The sequence below is a fragment of the Fibroporia radiculosa genome (genome assembly GCF_000313525.1).
Source record: "Fibroporia radiculosa TFFH 294 genomic supercontigs, scaffold306, whole genome shotgun sequence".
Classification (NCBI taxonomy): domain Eukaryota; kingdom Fungi; phylum Basidiomycota; class Agaricomycetes; order Polyporales; family Fibroporiaceae; genus Fibroporia; species Fibroporia radiculosa.
In genome coordinates, this window is record NW_012133196.1 from 1 (window position 1) to 17,681 (window position 17,681).

The following is a 17,681-nucleotide window of genomic DNA, read 5'->3' on the forward strand; positions in this document are numbered from 1 at the left end:
CAGTAGTATAGTACAGGGTCAACGACGAATGGTTAGGAAAAGAAAAGAAAAGAAAAGAAAAGAAACCCCCCTCCAAGCTGTAACAAATACCACAAGTGAGTATTGGGATTAGAGGATTGGATTAGGGTCAAGGGCAATACCTTGACAGCACTTGATCTAGGCACTGTGTTGGGCACTATCTCTAATGACACCCGCACCATCAATCTTAAAGATAAGGATAGGAACAGGTACCTGAGATCTCATAGATGTCCCAAACAATCCCAAGGCTGTTGGATGCAGTGTGCAAGTCCCAAAGAGCACAATTTGGATGGGCCAACATGGTGTCAGCCCAATGCCACAGTACTAATAAGAGGTAGCAGATTGCTACAGACAGAATGAGATGGAGAGGGCATGCTGATGCAGTGCATAAAATGAGAGGCCCAAGAGAGAATGAGAGAATATACAAATGAAATGAAACATGCAAAAGCCCATGCATATAGGGATAGACCTTGTCTGCAGTCTTATGATGCAGCAGCTGGAGAATATGGACATGCATTTTAGAGGACCACTTGCCATGAGCAAAAATGTGCTTTACCAGCTAAGAAATGTACATGTTGGACTGTATCACCATCCTACTAGGATCAACACTCACTTCACGAATGTGGGCACTGCGCTGTAAGCTGATCTGGATCAAGACATACTGAGCGCGGCAGCCTGAGGTCGTCGTAGTCAACTCACAACTCTTTGACATTGACGAAGAATTCCCGGTATAGTATGTTTAAGTCTGCATATCGACCACGGAAATGAGAAGGTGATACATAGAAATATCGAAGATGATAAACAAATCTAATTCTGCATTATAAAAAGAATGATAAGCCGATGTCGAAATGGTCAAAGTCGAGCGCGATCAGTGCCGACCTATTCTTCCTTCGTCAAGCAATGTAACTCATCTTCAGCAATACAATCAATCCTGCCATTCTTCAAGTGTCTGACAAGTGCGTCTCGACGACTGAAACCACGCATGCAACCTCCAACCCTCATCTCGCCACGAAACATGCTTCTCGATGTGTAATTGTCAATGCGCAATCCGTACCGATCCGCCTCTGCGAGGGAAACGCCGCAGCAGACCCAACGCGCATAGCTTGTTCCCGCGCGGTGCGTCTCCATATGCCGCCGCAAGTCCGGCAAGCGTCGTCTTCGCTGCACATATGCGCATCCTGGGACAGGGCACGCGCTCGTCCCGCTTGCAACGAGCTGTGCAAGTGCCCAGGCGAAGTCGCCCTCCTCAAGTTGTGTCTGGGTATTGCGTGCGCGCGGGACGCGAATTATATCGGAGGTCGGATGTGCGCTGGGTGAAGCGGAGGATAATGAAGGGGATGGGGAGAGAGGCCCGGAAGCAGAGACGGTTGCGATAGAAGACGTGGATGTAGAACCAGAAGAGAAGCGGGAGCTGCGAGACGTGCGCCGAGAGCGTGCGGGCGGGGAGGTGCGAGCATAAGGTCGATAGCGATGTCTTCCCGTCGGACGGCGACCTGGAATAAACTCGTCGTCGTCGTCGCCGTCTTCTGCAGCAGTATCCGTATCAGCCTCCTTTTCCTCGTAGTATGTATGCAGATTTGCAGCAGCTCGAAAGGGGCCGATACGAGGACTGTAGCCAGAAGACGTTGAGTATGTGTTGTGCGAAGATGCGCGAGGGCAGGGCTCCTCAGGAACATACGGCTCATCGTCCATGTATATCGTGCTTCTAGGAGTTTAAATGAGATGTTGGTTTAGTAGTAGTATGGGGTGAGAAAGCCGACTTACAATTTAGAAGAGGACGATTCCCAGGCACAGTGACCGTCTGTTTCCCATGCACGCTGCACCGTTTCCCCTTCGTCCGAGTCAGAAGCCGAATCAGAGTTTGTACCCGACTCGTACTCCTGACCAGCGACGCTCGATTGTGCTCTCGATGTAGACCTTGAAGCTGCTCCCAAGACACCAATATGGTATGGTTGATGTTGAGGTCGAGCTTGAGGTCGAGCTTGAGATCGGAGTCGTGTATCTCGTTCGGATTCTGATCCAGAATTCGAGTCAGAATCCGAGTCAGAGTCGGACGTAGCATATGATTCCGTCTCTGTGTGATATGTAGTGGAGATGTAGGAAGATGCACGAGACGGCCGGGTTCCTCCTTCATACCGCTGAACGAGGGAAGAGGCCTGGTTGCGAACAAAGTCTTCCCCCATAGCAAGCGCATAGCCGTCGACCAGGGCAGCAGAAACCATGGTGGAGGATAAGTAGAGGACGTACAGAGGACGTGAACTTGAACGACATGAGTGGCGACAGTGATTATAACCGAGGAGAGAACAAAGCAAACACAGGCTCAAGCGCGTTGTAAGGTGCACGCCACACACGCCGAGTCTTGTGTGAGATCGGGTACGATAAATCAGCGATCGACTGCCATATAGAGGAGATACTCGCCACTCGCGCCACCAAAAGGCCGTACTGGACCTACGCTTTGACCGTCGCCTATTCTCTCTCGTCGGGCTTCCTTTGTCTTTAAACTGATCGCCTAGACCTCATGTAGCTCGGGTACAGTCTCCCGGGCTGCGCTATGATCTCTACAATACCTCCTGCCTGTCCTACTCGACTGCACGTACGCACGGTAATATACGAGTCCCCTGACACCCAATTTAGCATTCAATGATGTGTGGATTGAACTTGAAAAGCTGAATTACTTACCTTCGACAGACACGTCGACTGATTCCCCGAATTCCACTCAGTACGTTTATGTGATCGGTGGCGAGGGGCCACTAATTTGCTCGCTACGGCCTGCCTGACCACTCATCAGGATGGGGGAAATTGTCAGGACTCTCGCCACTTACTCGAGCGGCTGACAGGTGCGCGGGATACCTGCTTTTCCCGCCCGACACTTCTAGAAGCCAGTAGCATCGGTGTAAAGGGAGATATATGACCGTGTCATAATAGAACAATACTTTTGGATATAACGCTGACTACGATCTCTCTGCGCCCACCCTGTATGATGCGAAACCGTCAGTCAGTGCGGATTATGACTCCGAGTGTCGAGATGCTGTGACCCATTGTCTCGAACATGCCGAAAATGAAAGGCCCGAAAGACAGAGACAGAGACGCCCGATGTGCGGCAAAGTCCGACGTGCGATGCGCGATGCTTTCATTGAGCGCGCAAGTCCGTCTGACCACCCGCGTGCAATGCCACCCTTCGCATCGAACCCGCTCAAAAGTAATCCCATCCATCGCACACTCCACAAGCACCCTTCACTCTTTGGTATCCCTTTCCTCGTTATCATCGTCGGCGCATCATTTGCGCTCCAAAGCTTCACACAGACGCGTTATGACTTGCACGACCAGAAGGTCACCCAGGTCCGTGCGCTTGTACATTATATCTGTCTGAAGAATGCCTCACTTAGTGTGTGCATGAATCATTTTTGCGGTAGGTGAACAAGGAACAGGAGCTTGGGTTAGCGAAGAACCGTAAGAAGTTTGACATTCGTGAGGAGTATTTCGTGCGTGTCCCGCGACTTGCATGTCTATGCTAGATGCTATTCACAATACCATGCGCCATACAGAAACTGAGTGCGGCGCCAGACGAAGATTGGGAGCCAAAGCGGATCGAGCGACCTAAAGGCCTACCCGAGTGGGGTGTGGCTCCACCAGAGCCGCCAGCAAGATCTGCAAAGCCTTGACATCCAGTCCGTTTATTTATCTGTGTCTTGCTACTTCTACATTGGCGTCTTCAATACGATTCAGGTTTCACGCGTAGATCACACCTATGTACATGCTGCTGTCTCACATTCTGCCACCATAAGACTAATACAACACTTTGCTCAATCTCTGTACCGAATTCAACAAAGCATCTCCTTGTCGGATCACCGTCTCATACTGCTGGTTCTTGAGTGGTGGCCGAGTCGTTTCAACAACCCCGTTCACCTTATCAATAGTACAGTGGAGGCGGCCCGACGCTATGAATCGCGACAATTCGCTGAGAGCAGAAAATGTAATGAGGAAGTCGGGACCAGCCGAAAGAGGAAGGACACGTACTTGTCAACAAAGTCTACGCTAACGCCAAACGAGCGGGCGAGACTGTCGAGCGTAAGACTGCGGTAAGATTCGAGGAGCTGATTGTATGCTAAGATGCGCATCTCGCGAACATAGAAGCGCGTGTGTGGCGAAAGAATGCGAGAAGGAATTAAATGTGTTTGTTCCAGAGTCGCTATACAGGAAGAATCAGCAACCACGGATAGAGAGCAGAATGGGGCACAAACCAAGAGCAAGGAAAAATTTATCGTAGTGTGAATCGTACAAGTTCTTCATGAGGTCTGCCAGGGTTGGCAACTCAGGAAGAACTTGCGTAACTTCGGGTGCTCCAAGAAGCTGTAAAACCCATTGTCAAACATTGTAGCGGCCCATAGACAAGAAGTGACTTACCTTCTTCTTGAGATCTACTCGTGTTAGCGTCAACGCGTTCGCGATGATTGTATATGCAACAAAATCGTTGTATGGAACTAACTCCGTCGCCGTGAACGTGGACAGGGCATCGAGCAATAGTTCGCCGCCACGCTTAAACTGTCGTGTAGACAGGAAATGCAGACCGCGGTACACTTTGAGGCGATTTCGTCTGTCCCAATCTCCACCTTTCTCGACAAGCCTGGAGGTGTCAATAGATATAATGCAAACGGACACACAAACGGCATACGCACTCCTCCGCCTCCCCAAGATGCTTCTTAATCATGTCAAAGTCGCCGAAGAAAAATCCAATCCGGACAAGCGTGAGCACGATGTCTATTCGCGAGCCCATCCCTGCCGTCTTCTCCAGCGCAAGTTTCTGTGCCTCGATCGCTTTGTCCTAGTCCCCGTCAGTCCACGCGAAACACAACCAAAGAAATGGGATGCGCACACCTTGTCACCAATCTTAGTGAGGTAATTTGCGCGGGCCTGCAACGCGTCGGCGATATCAGATTCGCCCTCGGTTTTCTTGGCCTCTTCGAGACGGTGCTCAAGCTTCTCAAGCTCGTCTTTGTTTGCTGCTTCCAATGAATCCAGGAGTGATTGATCGAGCGGGAGCGCACCAGCCCCTGTGACTATGCGGTAGTAAGGAGCCATTTCTATGGACATGTGCAGAAAGAGGAGAGAACAATTAATATATGCAGACAAAGCGAACGCTGGGGACATACGATCGGCCTGGATGCCTGCAGCGAGCTCTTTACGTGCATCCTCTTGTAGATGGGAGAGGGACGGTTTAGAGAGGATAAAGACGTTTTGAGGGAGGGCGAGATTGGGAATGGGGAGGACAACGTCGTCGGGCATGGCGGATGCGGAGGAGGTCGATGGATAACTACAGTTACACCGACAGGTCACGGTCGACGCGTCAGTCAATTCGCACGCCCCGCGACGCGTCACCCAAGCCATCCAAGCTGAGTCGCGCCGCCCATCGGACTTGTATCCACTGCTCTCCGCCTCACTTCTCTCCATCTCTCGTGCATATATTCAGACTGCTTGTATGTCTTCCAGGCAACAGCTGCTCCAGCAGGCGAAGACAGAAAGTCCTGAACAGGCGGAAGCACTTTATAAAGAAATCATCTGTGCGTGTGCAGTGCAGCTTTGCAAGTAGTATTCTGACATGACCGGCACTGTTTCAGCGTCGCCTGTTAATCAATATGCGGTTGTAGAGGAACGTGAGCGTGAGCTACGCTATCAGGAGACCGCCCTCGTGAAGCTTGCGGAATTGTATAGGGATCAGAAGTGAGTGCGCATACAAACGACGGTGCAACATTCATTCACCTATGACTTTGCCTCAAGGAACGCAAAGGGTGTCGCCGAGGTTGTAAACTTCTCTCGTACCTTTGTCTCGTCAACCGCCAAGGCGAAGACCGCTAAGCTCAGTATGCACACTTTGACTATACCTTCGTGGCGAGTTTCTCATACTTCAGTACAGTAAGGACAGTTCTGGATTGTTTTGTTCCTATCCCGGATAGCCAGCAAATCCAGATAGAAGTTCTCACAGAGAACATCGAATGGGCTAAGCGAGAGAAACGGATCTTTTTGAAGCACAGTCTAGAGACACGACTCGTTGGGCTGTGAGTGGCCTGGATTCAAAGTATAGTATAGACTGAGTAACGGCTGGATTGCATTGAAATAGCCAATTGGAGACATCCCAATATAAGCCTGCACTTGCGCTTATAGATACTCTACTCACCGAGTTGAAGCGTCTAGACGACAAGATGATTTTGACGGAAGTGCACCTATTAGAGAGTAGAGTTTATCGTGGTGTCGGCAATATTTCGAAAGCTAAGGTGTGTTATGTTTCGCCCTGTGTAGCGCACACCAGGCTGACAGTCTAGTAGGCGGCGCTCACCTCAGCGCGGACGGCCGCGAACTCCATCTACTGTCCACCACACCTTCAAGCGCGACTTGATATGCAAGCAGGCGTTCTACATGCGGAAGAAAAGGACTACACAACTGCATATTCGTACTTCTTTGAGACGTTCGAGAACATGAGCACGCAGGACGACCCAGGAGCGCTCGGTGCTCTCAAGTACATGTTGCTTTGCAAAGTGATGTTGAACCTGGTGAGCTGTGGTTGGCCTGTATATTTTAATATTCTGTTGAAATTCTCTCGACCTTTAGCCAGAGGATGTGACGTCTCTTCTTTCAATCAAGCTCGCCTCGAAGTATGCTCAACTACGAGATGTGGAAAGTATGCGAGCAATCGCACGGGCACATCAGAAGCGAAACTTGGCCGACTTTGAGAAGGCGCTCAAGGATTATCAACAAGGTAACGATTGCTCTTCAATGGGCATACTCGATGTCAACTGATGTATTACGCGCTCCCAGAATTATCATCTGATCCAACCATTCGCACACACCTATCGGCGCTGTATGATACGCTGCTGGAACAAAATCTACTCCGAATCGTCGAACCGTATTCAGTCGTCGAGGTCGAATACGTCGCACAACAAGTGGGGCAGGGGCGCCAAGCAGTAGAGCTCAAGTACGTTTTCATTCAACTTGTACTCCTGAAGATGCCGACATCATATATTGCAGGCTATCACAAATGATTCTTGATAAAGTGTTCCACGGTGTGTTGGACCAAGGGCGAGGCTGCTTAATTGTCTTTGAGCAGCCTGAGGCTGATGTAAGGCTGCGTGCGTTCGAGGGTGTAGCGATACTAATATTGGATTTACGTCTGATAGAACACGTATGGTGCAGCCATTGAGACGTTAGAGCAGGTTGAGAAGGTCGTCGAATCGCTATATGCAAAGGTACGTGTTGATCAATTCTCATGAGCTCTGCCGTTAATTATAACCACGTATCATTGGGTTGTCCAACTTCATGGTGTTCTTGTCGGCGGCGTAGACTGTCAAGATAGCGTAGACATGTTGCTCGCTTACAGATATATATTTGTACTCTCTTGCTGAGCCGCGACGCTTAAGATTTCGTTTGTAAACTGCAGCTATGGGCATGTCTTCGTGTGAGTTCAGATATCCATTCACTTTGCTGACATAATCTACGTGACACTAAGCAGGCAGATCGTGCTAATAACACCTTTGCCCTTTGACTTCGTCCTCTCCGCTACTTCTATAAGTACATGGCGTTGTTCAGGCTGGGATCCTAGCTACCTAATTGGAGCTCCCATTTCCCCTTTTAGGTGCATCCCTTCGGAAGTTTGCTGTACACCATATTGTATTTCAAATTCTTGTCCGGCATCTACACGCACAACCAAGTTTGCAGATTACTTTGTCCAAAGGTCAGTACCGTTACAGGACTGACATTGTGCTACTCTGTCTGAAGTCGACCCTCAGAACAATCCTTGCTATTTACAGAATAAATGCAGCATCCTATTTCAGATTTTATCCTGAATATCAGCGAGATCCCTTCTATAGTCTGAGAGCTATTGCAACGTGATGTTTGCGTTAGGACATTGATATTGGGGTGTCCTTTCTCGTTATATGATTGCTGAGCGCTTACTTCGATTATGAGGTTGGTATAGCACATACGAAGGCAAACTGTGTGAGCAGGACTTAAGGTATGTAGAATTAATGTCTGAAGGCGATAGAAGCTCACCAGTTCATCGAATTACCGCAGCGCAATTGTTGAACGTTGAACTTGCATCCACATTTCTTGTGGAACGAACGGCCACACTTTTGTTTTAAGGTTCATTTTCATGGGCACTAGCTGAGAACACACTAGCCTGCTTTTGGTCAACCCTTATGGAAGCTACGATCTATTCGGTGTGGCTCACCTTTTTGTTACACTCCACCCGACGGCTACCCTCACTCGTCGCCCACAAAACCCTGGCGTTATGTATTTCCGATCCAAGCGAGACCTTGGAAATTTTTTCATCGTCGGCTGACCCCAATTTTCAGAGTTGCTCAGGGCTATGTTATCGGTTACGCATTTCCTGCCACATCGCGTACCGCTGAGGGTTTCGGATATTGGAACCCCCGGGAGTATAAAGGTAGAGAGAGTCCTACTGCTCTGGAATCGTTAACAACTCGATCGTCTAGGTCTCTCTATCCCCCGTTCTCTCGACTTTGGTCAGTCTCTTGCCTTGATCACCTCATTGTCTGCTGCTTACCCTGTGTGCAGGCAGTCCGTCTCATAACAAAAACCAAGTGATCATGCCAGATACAATTTCATCCCCGAGTGTACCAACTGCTCCGCAGAACAATGGCCTCGCTCCATTACAAACTGGAGGCAGACCAAGGGCAAGTGATTTAAACCTTGATAGATGCGATATTTCGTTAACGATGTCTTCAGTCCGACTCGGAATCTAGCGTCACGAGTATCACCCTGCGTATCGTTGGCCCAGAAGAAAATGAAGAAGACAGCCCTGTAACCCCAATTGCACAATATACTATGCCGAGGCAGTGAGGTACTACACCCCACTATGTACCTCGAGGGTTCCCAGACATCGAGGATCTGGCCCGAAATAACGGCCCGATGGAGAATGAAGAAATTTGTATCACCGTGCCTATACTTGTATGCTATTGTGCCCATATGCCTAAGTATGTCATGTATGCGATGTGGATTTGGCGACCGTAAAGATATGTCGTGTTTAAACAAGAAACAATTCACGTTCTACGATGCTGGGCGCTTGATCGCCTTGTTCATGCCGAGCACAGCAGATCCGGCAGCGAGACGCTTGCAGCCACTCACCACTTTATCGACATCACACAATCCTGCTCATAGCCTTCTGAGCTACCAGCCTATGGTGTACCGGGTTTTGCGTTGACTCCATGGACGGCCATCCGGACATCAATGGCGAGAATGAACGCTCCGCTGCGTACGCCACTGTTCTAAAGGTTGCCACCCGTCTCCTGGGCTTCCCATCTCGAGTACTTGCGCGCATGCGCCGCTTGGACGAGATTCTGGGCGAGGAATCGATACATCCGCGTGAACATAGAGCAACAGGAGGGCAGTTTTCGCGAAGCCAGGCGGGGGAAGGAAGTCCTCCCTTTCCGGGGCCCCTCGGGTTCCTGACCTCTGGATATTTCTGCGGGCTTTTCGTTATGGTGCGTAGGTATTGCCGCTAGGTCCAGCTGCTGTTCAATTGTCTCGCTTAGGCATTACTTCTCAATCGTATTCACAACATCGTTGTGCCGAGTCGAAATCCTGTGGCCGTACGCCGACGTGCCGGCGCAGGCAGCATCCATGATCATCGACCTTTACATCCCAATTCTTTGGGGCTTTTCTTCCCCGCTAATCTATCCTCTACTTTCTCTCGCGTAGTTTTTCGTATACCATCGATCTACTTGCTCGGCAAGTCTCTCTTCATTTGGTTTGTGCTTCTTTTGCAGGTATCGCACGTATATCCGTCCTGGAAGTTGGGATGGCTGCAATCCATCAGTCACTGGGCCAAGCAAAAGAATATGGAAGACATTTGCTGGTTCACGTTTACGTCAACATGCGTCGCCCTCGCTGTCGGGGCACTCACCAACGGATTGGAGGGATTTCACCTCAATAGCAACTCGCCATTTAACTTGGTACTTTTGCTGCTTATATGGTCTTGAGTGTAATTGAGTGTTCTTGCCAGTTCTCATTTGCTTTTCAACTGCATATTTATGCCTCCCCGACAACGCATGCTGAGAAGTCACCAGGCTTCCCTTCTAGACCTAGCAAGCATGTAATCATAACCATCCTTATTCCACTTCTACAAGCAAGTCTTTCGCCGGTTTATAGCAAAATTTTGTCACTGATGATATTTGATAGCTAACATGGATGCATTGTATAGAGGTCAAAAAGCAGTGGTCGCGCTTGCGACTTCCCCCTACGACTGCTTGCGCACTGCTGAACCTCGCACACTTTCATTCCATCATCTGGACTTCCCCATCATCTTATCCCTTAACCAACTTCTTCCCCTGTGTTGTTGAATCCATGCTGTGCTTCATTGTTTCACTCTCCGTTGGTCTAAATGTTCTGACACAGCTCCTAGTGGAGGGGTCAATCACACGGCCGCTCTTCGGGCATGTTCAGACCCTTCTACCAAAGATGGATGAGGATTTCGGAATCGCACTCGTCCGCCTGGGTACTGCCAGCTTGGAGACGACAAGCGTCGCTGGATTCGGCAATGAGGTCAGCGATATTGCAAACGCAGCAGGCACTATTGCAGGACGGGCGCACGAGGAAGATAAAGGCTCTATCGAAATCGATCGATCGGGCGTGGTGTCTCTCACTCCGTCATACGACAGGCAGGGACGGCAGAGGACGCAACGTCGCGGATTCAAGAACGAGATAAGCAATGTCAAGGCGCAGGCTCAACCCTCGGACTTGTGGGCAGACACCATGGTCAATCTCGGCTGGCTGAGAGCACTGCGAGCTTTTGTTCTGACCTCCGGGAAGGCAGTCAGGCGCCTTTTCGGGGTAATTTGGGCAAACGTTCGTAATAGTCGCAATGAATCAATGAATCAGTCTGGAGATTCCCCTACCTCCACCCCGTCTCGGACTCGACTTCAGATCAGGTCTGACGCTGACGAGGACGAGGGCGCGGACGTGGCCGAATATCACCGGTTTCTTCGAGGGCAGTCCCTCACGGACGACGAAGATGATGGCTTCGAGCCACAGCAGGACGTTGATAGGGAGAGTATGTCGCCTAGTACGTCGTCCTTCTCATCGGATGAGGATGAAGACCGTGGCGAGACCGTTCGGTTGTATGCGGACCTTTCGCAGGCAGACAGTATCTCCACACCAGCGCCGATGCTACTGGCACATATGACGTCGACATCGCCGCTCACCCGTCGGCGGTATCAAGGACTGGTCTCGGATCCGCAACCACAGAACGAGAAGGCAGACGATTGGGAAGACTTGATCCGAGACAGGAGGGAAAGCAAAAGAGGACAAGGGGATACTGCTGACACCGGCCGACTGTGCGTGATTTGTACGGTTGAGCCGAGGGATATCATATGTTGGCCCTGTCGGTGCGTCACGCGCAGCGTTAATTTTCACCTGTCAGCTCTTTGACTTTGACGCTAGATGCCTTGCTTTGTGCAACGACTGTCGAGAGAACTTGGCATCACGTTCGTCTGCGTCGAAACATAGCTGTCCATGTTGTCGTCGAGGGTTGGTCGTTTGCGTTGCTCTCCGCCGCGAGTGCTGACGGTCGCATTTACAGCGTGGATGGTTATTCGAAAATATATATTCCTTGAACAATCGCAGTATTCCATGAATGTAGATTATACCGTGCATCTCAACCTTAATGTCAGCTTGTGTAAATGATGTTGCGATCCATTGTGCTTTGGATGCCCACTCATGACATGGAACGGAAGCCCATAGCGTCCTGACTGAATGGTGTGTGGCAAATTCTATGGCCCTGTAGACCTGAAAGAACAGCGAGGGAGCCCTCCGATGACTTGTGGCAATGCTACTATAATTCAATTGCAGTGAAGGAATCTGGACAATGACGTCACAGGGGATCCCTCCGGTTTCAGCGACACGTCTTCAAAGTGCCCGGAGCATGCCCTGACAGAGGTTCTTTAGCCGCTAACAGTTTGGATACACAACGGTTCTACTGTATTTGATGGAGCTAGCCATGTGTTCTCGGCCGGCTCATGCATAGTTAAATTCATAGAAACGAAGTTCGCACGTACTACTATGATATCTCTCGTCTTCAAACATATGAACGCATCCATGTGCACCGTCATGCCAAAACTGGATATCAACTACTAACGCGTGTACAGTTTGGCCGAGGGGATGAATGCGATAGCAATCGAATGGAAACCGCATAAGTTCTGGGATTGTGCAATGCCCTGATATTCAGGCTGAAACAGCACGAGGATGGAATCCGCCAGGAGGCATTCTAAATTATACAATCATGCATCTTGACTTGTATGTCACCTCTCTCTGTTCGGGTATAAGGGTATAAATAGGCAGCAGAGCGGATCGATGTCTTGGAGTATGATGTCGTTATTTTCTGCCGCACTGAAACCATTCTGTGACAGAACAAAACTTACCAGCGTCACAAATAAAACGGGTGAGAGGAAGCTGTCAGATTCTGTTGCCGCTATACTATAATACCTAGGAAGTGCCGGAGCCAGACGAGCCGTGGGTACGGTCAGAAGGTATCTGTCATGAAAACATGTATGTTTCTCTACCGCGGAACAGAACGGTGAGGATCTGAAACGAACATCGTGCGGAATAAACAGGTGTACATACAAGTATGACAAGGGGGCCCACCACGCGCATGATGTCGTGGATTGTGAACTGGGAGACACAAATGTGAGGCTAGACCGCCAAAGTTGAATGGAAGCACGGAAGCACGAAATCAGCGACTGCGACATACCGTCGAGATCAATTGAAATATTGTGTCAGAGGAAGCGAAGGAAACGACCAACGAATTATGGACGCAGCGAAGGAAAGACTAGGAGTATGTTCCCAGTAGTTCGCAAAGTTCACATCCCAGACAGGCAAGCGATGCAAGATGGCGCTGGCGGACAGAGAAAGATGCTCTGGTATCGCATGACCACACAGCCCATTGACGCCCCCGAGTAGAAGCAGGATGTGGGATGGTCTGGGCCGTCATGGCATGGGTGACAAGTAGATCAACTTTTATCTGCAGAGTCCACGAGTGTCATCAGTTGCGCGGTTAGACCTTCTCCATGGTTCGCCCGGCAAGTTGAATAGCCGAGCGTGAAGCATGAGACTCGGGCAGCAACGGGCAGATGGAGAATCGAGGGCATTGCGTAGTAGTCGACGGGATCGAACGGGACAATTCCTGGGGGCTACGAGATGATACCTAGCTCCATGTATGAGTACTCGAGTGCCGATTCCTGTGAGCGACTGATGGATGAGAGTAAAAGCAAATTAGGAAACATGAAATCAACAAGTACTTAAATTACCATTTGGTACAAAAAAGGCAAAGGGCAAGAGAGCGATATAGACTGCAATTGTCCAGACTACGAGAGGCTACCATAACAAAGACTAGTCAATACTCGCGAGGTCCATGGTCCCAACAAAACCAAATGCTCCGTTTCACTGGATCCAGCTCTCTAAGCTCTTTGAAGACAGAGTAAGCTTCAGGACCAGTTGAGGCTGCGAAGGGGCCAGCCTGTTTGGTAGTAGTAATGAGGAGCAGTTGGGAGGGCAACCCCTTGTAGTAGCCCTTGACAAAGCATCGTTCACATCAAAAGACGTTTGATGGCAGACGAGAAATCGCTGAAAGTACCCCACCAGACGAAGTGGTGACTGGGAGACGGGACTGCTCCCGGTAACTACCGAGTGAATTGCATAGTAAGTGGTTATGAGTGCGCCGGAGATGCGCTTTCGGTCAGATTGATTACATACCTGGCGGGATCATCAAGGTGCGGGTAGAGAGTGCACTCTCCTGTCATACTCATCCGCCAGATAGATAGGACCCCCTTTTCTCTCTCCTAACTCAGCGAATCGGCCACTTCGGGCACCGTGGGCTCGGTATCAAGACCTGGGAAAAACTCGTGTCGTATGCGACGCGCATACCTCACTGATCAGCTGTAGCCAGGCCCTATCCTGCTCAAGCTGGGCGCAGTAGCCCGAAACCTGCAACGTCGTTGCCCCGCACCAATGAGACCTGTGAAAATCATATCTAGACCCAATGAAATATTGACGAAAACCTCATGAGCGATTTTAGATCCCTGGATATGCATCACGGGAATGCCTCCAGTGAATTTCAAAATTGGTGATTCGTGAATTCATGACTGATTCACTACTTGTTCAAATGGGCACGGTCCGGAGCCCGTAGTATTCATGGAGGCGCGTTCAAAGCGCATCGAGATTCATGGAAGGTAAGTATGCGTGCATTCCTGTCGTCCGTACCTGAAAAAGGCTTTTGTGAATGAAACAAATACGTCGGGCTTTCAACTTGTTCAAAACCGTTCAAATTTGCCAGTAACACGACGACGCCTCGTCGTGTTTAATGGTAGTCAATTGTCAATAATTTCCCAGGGGAGTAACTCCCAGAATAGTACCAGTGCAAGGCCTGTTCCTCGCCCGTGTACTAGAAGGTAATAGCGAGCTTGGAGTGTCCCTTGATGAGAGGGCAAACAAACATTAACAGTACGGGAAGGCAGTAAAAGAGCGAAAAGGAAACGCGTTGGTGACAGGCCTCGGATTGAGAAGAGCGACATGAGCGAGCCCTGGAACAGGCGGCATCCGACGACATCGAACAGGACAATTTCTGAGGCTACGACGAGGCAACTTCGGATGCAGATGCGTACGGTGGCTGATGCGGCACGGGACATGTGCGTGCGTGGGAAGAAAGAAAAAATGGCGGCACAGTTTCCGGAGGGCGAGAGACAGCCACCGCCCCCAAACACCCTCAGGTTCAGATTGGCCAACGCAAGAGAATGGCGAATGCAGTGTCCGCAGGGTCCTCGTCCTCTGCCGCCAACGGCCCCATCCTCGCAGCCGGAGACTGGACAAAGGACCTCATCCAGCTCGCAAAGACGGCGGAGCTCAAGTCCGCTTCTCCCTTTTCTCTCTCTCCCCCGGCACCCTCTAACCTCGCCTGCGCAGGAAACATGCACTCACGCTGCAGCTCCACACCGCCCAGATCCTGTCTGCACACGCATCGCTTGATCAGAAAAGTAAAGCCATAGAAGATCTGAAGGAGCAAAAGAACAAGTTCAGTCCGCACTCGTCCCCTTGTCAGCTCGCTCCACTCACCGCCCACCCGCGCAGACTCGAAAGCGAGCGCACCCGCCTGCTCAACTGCCTCCTCGAGGTGCGCCTTGTCCACGCCAAGTCCTCTCTGACCTGTCCAGATATGCTGATTGTTTGGGACGTCGCTCCTGGCAGCTAAATCAAGATCGCGACAAGGTGCGCTAGCGATTGACACATGGCTTCGAGGTCTCACTGTCCTGCCCAGGCCGACCTCCTCGAGGCCACCTTATCGAAAGAGTGCGTATCCCGACGTCGCAATGCTTCATTCTGCCTTTGGCACGTCTTTAATTGGGCAGCATCACTGATGCGGCGCGGGAAGGCTGAATGCGCTCGGGTCCAGCGAACGAGATGACATTTAGCCTTCTTTTGGCCGTTCAGCAAGTGCTAAATGGAAGTCGTGCTAGTGGCCGCTCGTCTACGGCTATTCGTGTATGCACCCTCTTTACGTCTCGCGTGGGGCTGCTTCGACGCTGCTCGGTGCTTCGTGCCATCATTCGTGAGCCTCGCACAGCGCGTACCTCTACAATGCAGTCTCTCCTTCACTATTATCACTCGTCAAGCCCAATGACCACGTCGGTGGCTGATCATCACCACGCTGCAGATGCACAGACTTGCGGCAGAAAATCCAAACGATCACAGATGGAGAGTATAGTGTGGCTAAACAAGACGTCGACCGACTGCGGCAGGAGCTCGGACAGCCGCCCCTGCCGAGCCTGCAAGAGACACTGGAGGAAAAGTCGACACAGTACGTCCGCTGTCCCTCAGCCACCGATGCGAGCCCTGCGCATTGATCGGGGTGAGATCTGGTGCGGATGCCGAATTTGACTGCGGTCTAGATACCTGAAGGAGCTGCGACTGCAGACGGAGAAGGCGGCAAACAAGCGGGGGGCGCCGGACGAGCTGGGCCCAGATGGGCAGCCAGTGGGCAAGCGGCCGCGCGGCAGGCCCAAGGGCAGCAAGACGACAAAGCACAAGGGCAAGGAGTCTGCGCAGACTGCGGCGTCGACGTCTGCGAATGCTTCTGCGCCGGTGCCGTCGTAGGGCGTGGAGACGTCCACGGACGTCCGAGGGGTGTTTTCTGCGGTTCGTATTACGGTGGCGTTGACAAGAGCATACGCCGGTGTCTGATACGGTTTTATGCAGGTTCCAGGGGACGGGACCAGAGTAGATATATGTCGCGTAGGAAGAGCGTGGAAGCTGTGTATAGGGGGGAAGCCGCGACGATCACGCCACATATAGTGGTAGCGAGGTATCAATATTGTATGTTTTATGCGACTGCTGTGTCAAGTGTAATTGCATTCTGTAATATGTAACAACAGGACCTCGGTTCGGGGATGATGCATGATGACTGGGATTGTGATCAGTGGACGGAAGCGTGTGGGACGCACGCAACGGTGGATGGGGTCAAGGAGGATCTGTCAGCTGGGATGAGAGATGCCGAGTCGGACGGAGGACGCTGGGCCTTCGACCCGGAGGTATTAGAGGCGTTCTATGGTATTCCGTCTAGATGAGCGCGCGGACGCGACTGGGCCGTAGCACGCGTCTGGATGACTAGGAGCGAAGAGGAATACGTTGCTCGCCGTGCTGAGTGATGTCCTGACGCTGACGAATGTGTTCGCCCGCCCCGACGCGGACGACGCATGCGCGCGGCTGAGTCACCCAGACAATGCGGGCGCACCCGCTGACTCAGCCCGTCCTTGGCCCGCCCGTCACACAGCCGTGACGGCCACTGCCCAGGATGGCAACGCACCTGCCACTCCTGGCGATCGACGCGCGTGGGCGCCTGTATTTCCCGCGTCGTAACTTTGATTCCCTGGGGATGCCGCCCCGCCTCGGGTTGCGATTCGGCGCGGCAACCAAGGGCGGGCAGGCGAGACGTCGCTCGACCGGCGATTTTGCGCAACGACTCGTACGCGAGGCGGACGACGACCGACACGGGCGATGCGGCTGGGGCGAGGAGGGTGGCGACAATGATAGGCGGGTGACAGGCTTTATGGTGTGTACGTGAGCCGGGACAAGCCCCTCCGGGTGAGCGTACGCGGCCAAGACGATCGAGTTGCCTCGGGCATCCGCGCTCACCGAGCCTAATGCCGACATCCAGCTGACTTGAAGCTTTTCCTGGGCAGGTTCAACGCGGTGGATTGCGCGTGCAGTGGCGTGTGTTGGGATAATGATAATATACAGACGTTGCGATCAGGAGCACTGTCTCGAAGCTGCGGCGCGCAGTGTACAGAGTGGCGGCGCCGCAGTGACCCTGGGGATCTCTACGCAGCCAAATGGGGGACGCAGGTCGAACGGACAGGGTTGCACTGGTCTTCCGCACACAGCGGATCACGGTACATGTGCCTGTTGGAGGAATATGAGTGCGATGGATAAGATGGCTGTAACACGGTTCACGCTTCTGGAGAGCATAGCCGGCTAACCAGCTGCATCCGACGTTGTGCAACAAGAGAATTCGAACGCGATGGCGGCGATGAGGGGACACGATGGCCAATACCGGGAGGTGCGGGAGGCGTCGGGGGAACTGGCGACCGGCCGGCGGGGGGGGAGGCGCG

At 51.6% G+C, this 17,681-nt stretch overlaps 6 protein-coding genes across 6 annotated transcripts; 4 read left to right on the top strand and 2 right to left on the bottom strand.

Annotated features, from left to right (window-relative positions):
* Positions 1-897: 897 nt before the first annotated feature.
* FIBRA_00767 (uncharacterized protein) lies at positions 898-2,240 on the bottom strand (the record flags this gene model as incomplete). The annotated part of the gene is made up of 2 exons (XM_012322655.1): positions 898-1,723; positions 1,783-2,240. 2 exons carry the CDS (start codon positions 2,238-2,240, stop codon positions 898-900), a joined length of 1,284 nt encoding a protein of 427 aa, XP_012178045.1.
* Positions 2,241-3,135: 895 nt separating this feature from the next.
* Positions 3,136-3,680, top strand: FIBRA_00768 (uncharacterized protein; the record flags this gene model as incomplete). The annotated part of the gene is made up of 3 exons (XM_012322656.1): positions 3,136-3,357; positions 3,432-3,500; positions 3,564-3,680. 3 exons carry the CDS (start codon positions 3,136-3,138, stop codon positions 3,678-3,680), a joined length of 408 nt encoding a protein of 135 aa, XP_012178046.1.
* Positions 3,681-3,804: 124 nt separating this feature from the next.
* On the bottom strand, positions 3,805-5,301 carry FIBRA_00769 (uncharacterized protein; the record flags this gene model as incomplete). Its single annotated transcript, XM_012322657.1, has 7 exons — positions 3,805-3,976; positions 4,036-4,207; positions 4,260-4,368; positions 4,423-4,642; positions 4,695-4,840; positions 4,894-5,099; positions 5,169-5,301. 7 exons carry the CDS (start codon positions 5,299-5,301, stop codon positions 3,805-3,807), a joined length of 1,158 nt encoding a protein of 385 aa, XP_012178047.1.
* A 193-nt stretch (positions 5,302-5,494) lies between these two features.
* On the top strand, positions 5,495-8,599 carry FIBRA_00770 (uncharacterized protein; the record flags this gene model as incomplete). The annotated part of the gene is made up of 12 exons (XM_012322658.1): positions 5,495-5,576; positions 5,634-5,736; positions 5,794-5,876; positions 5,930-6,071; positions 6,134-6,287; positions 6,339-6,563; positions 6,622-6,769; positions 6,829-6,985; positions 7,039-7,129; positions 7,188-7,256; positions 8,371-8,531; positions 8,584-8,599. 12 exons carry the CDS (start codon positions 5,495-5,497, stop codon positions 8,597-8,599), a joined length of 1,431 nt encoding a protein of 476 aa, XP_012178048.1.
* Positions 8,600-9,233: 634 nt separating this feature from the next.
* FIBRA_00771 (uncharacterized protein) lies at positions 9,234-11,709 on the top strand (the record flags this gene model as incomplete). Its single annotated transcript, XM_012322659.1, has 6 exons — positions 9,234-9,509; positions 9,561-9,980; positions 10,031-10,157; positions 10,229-11,360; positions 11,447-11,553; positions 11,606-11,709. 6 exons carry the CDS (start codon positions 9,234-9,236, stop codon positions 11,707-11,709), a joined length of 2,166 nt encoding a protein of 721 aa, XP_012178049.1.
* Positions 11,710-14,810: 3,101 nt separating this feature from the next.
* Positions 14,811-16,167, top strand: FIBRA_00772 (uncharacterized protein; the record flags this gene model as incomplete). Its single annotated transcript, XM_012322660.1, has 6 exons — positions 14,811-14,923; positions 14,980-15,187; positions 15,262-15,282; positions 15,332-15,363; positions 15,728-15,871; positions 15,963-16,167. 6 exons carry the CDS (start codon positions 14,811-14,813, stop codon positions 16,165-16,167), a joined length of 723 nt encoding a protein of 240 aa, XP_012178050.1.
* Between the last annotated feature and the right edge of the window lie 1,514 nt (positions 16,168-17,681).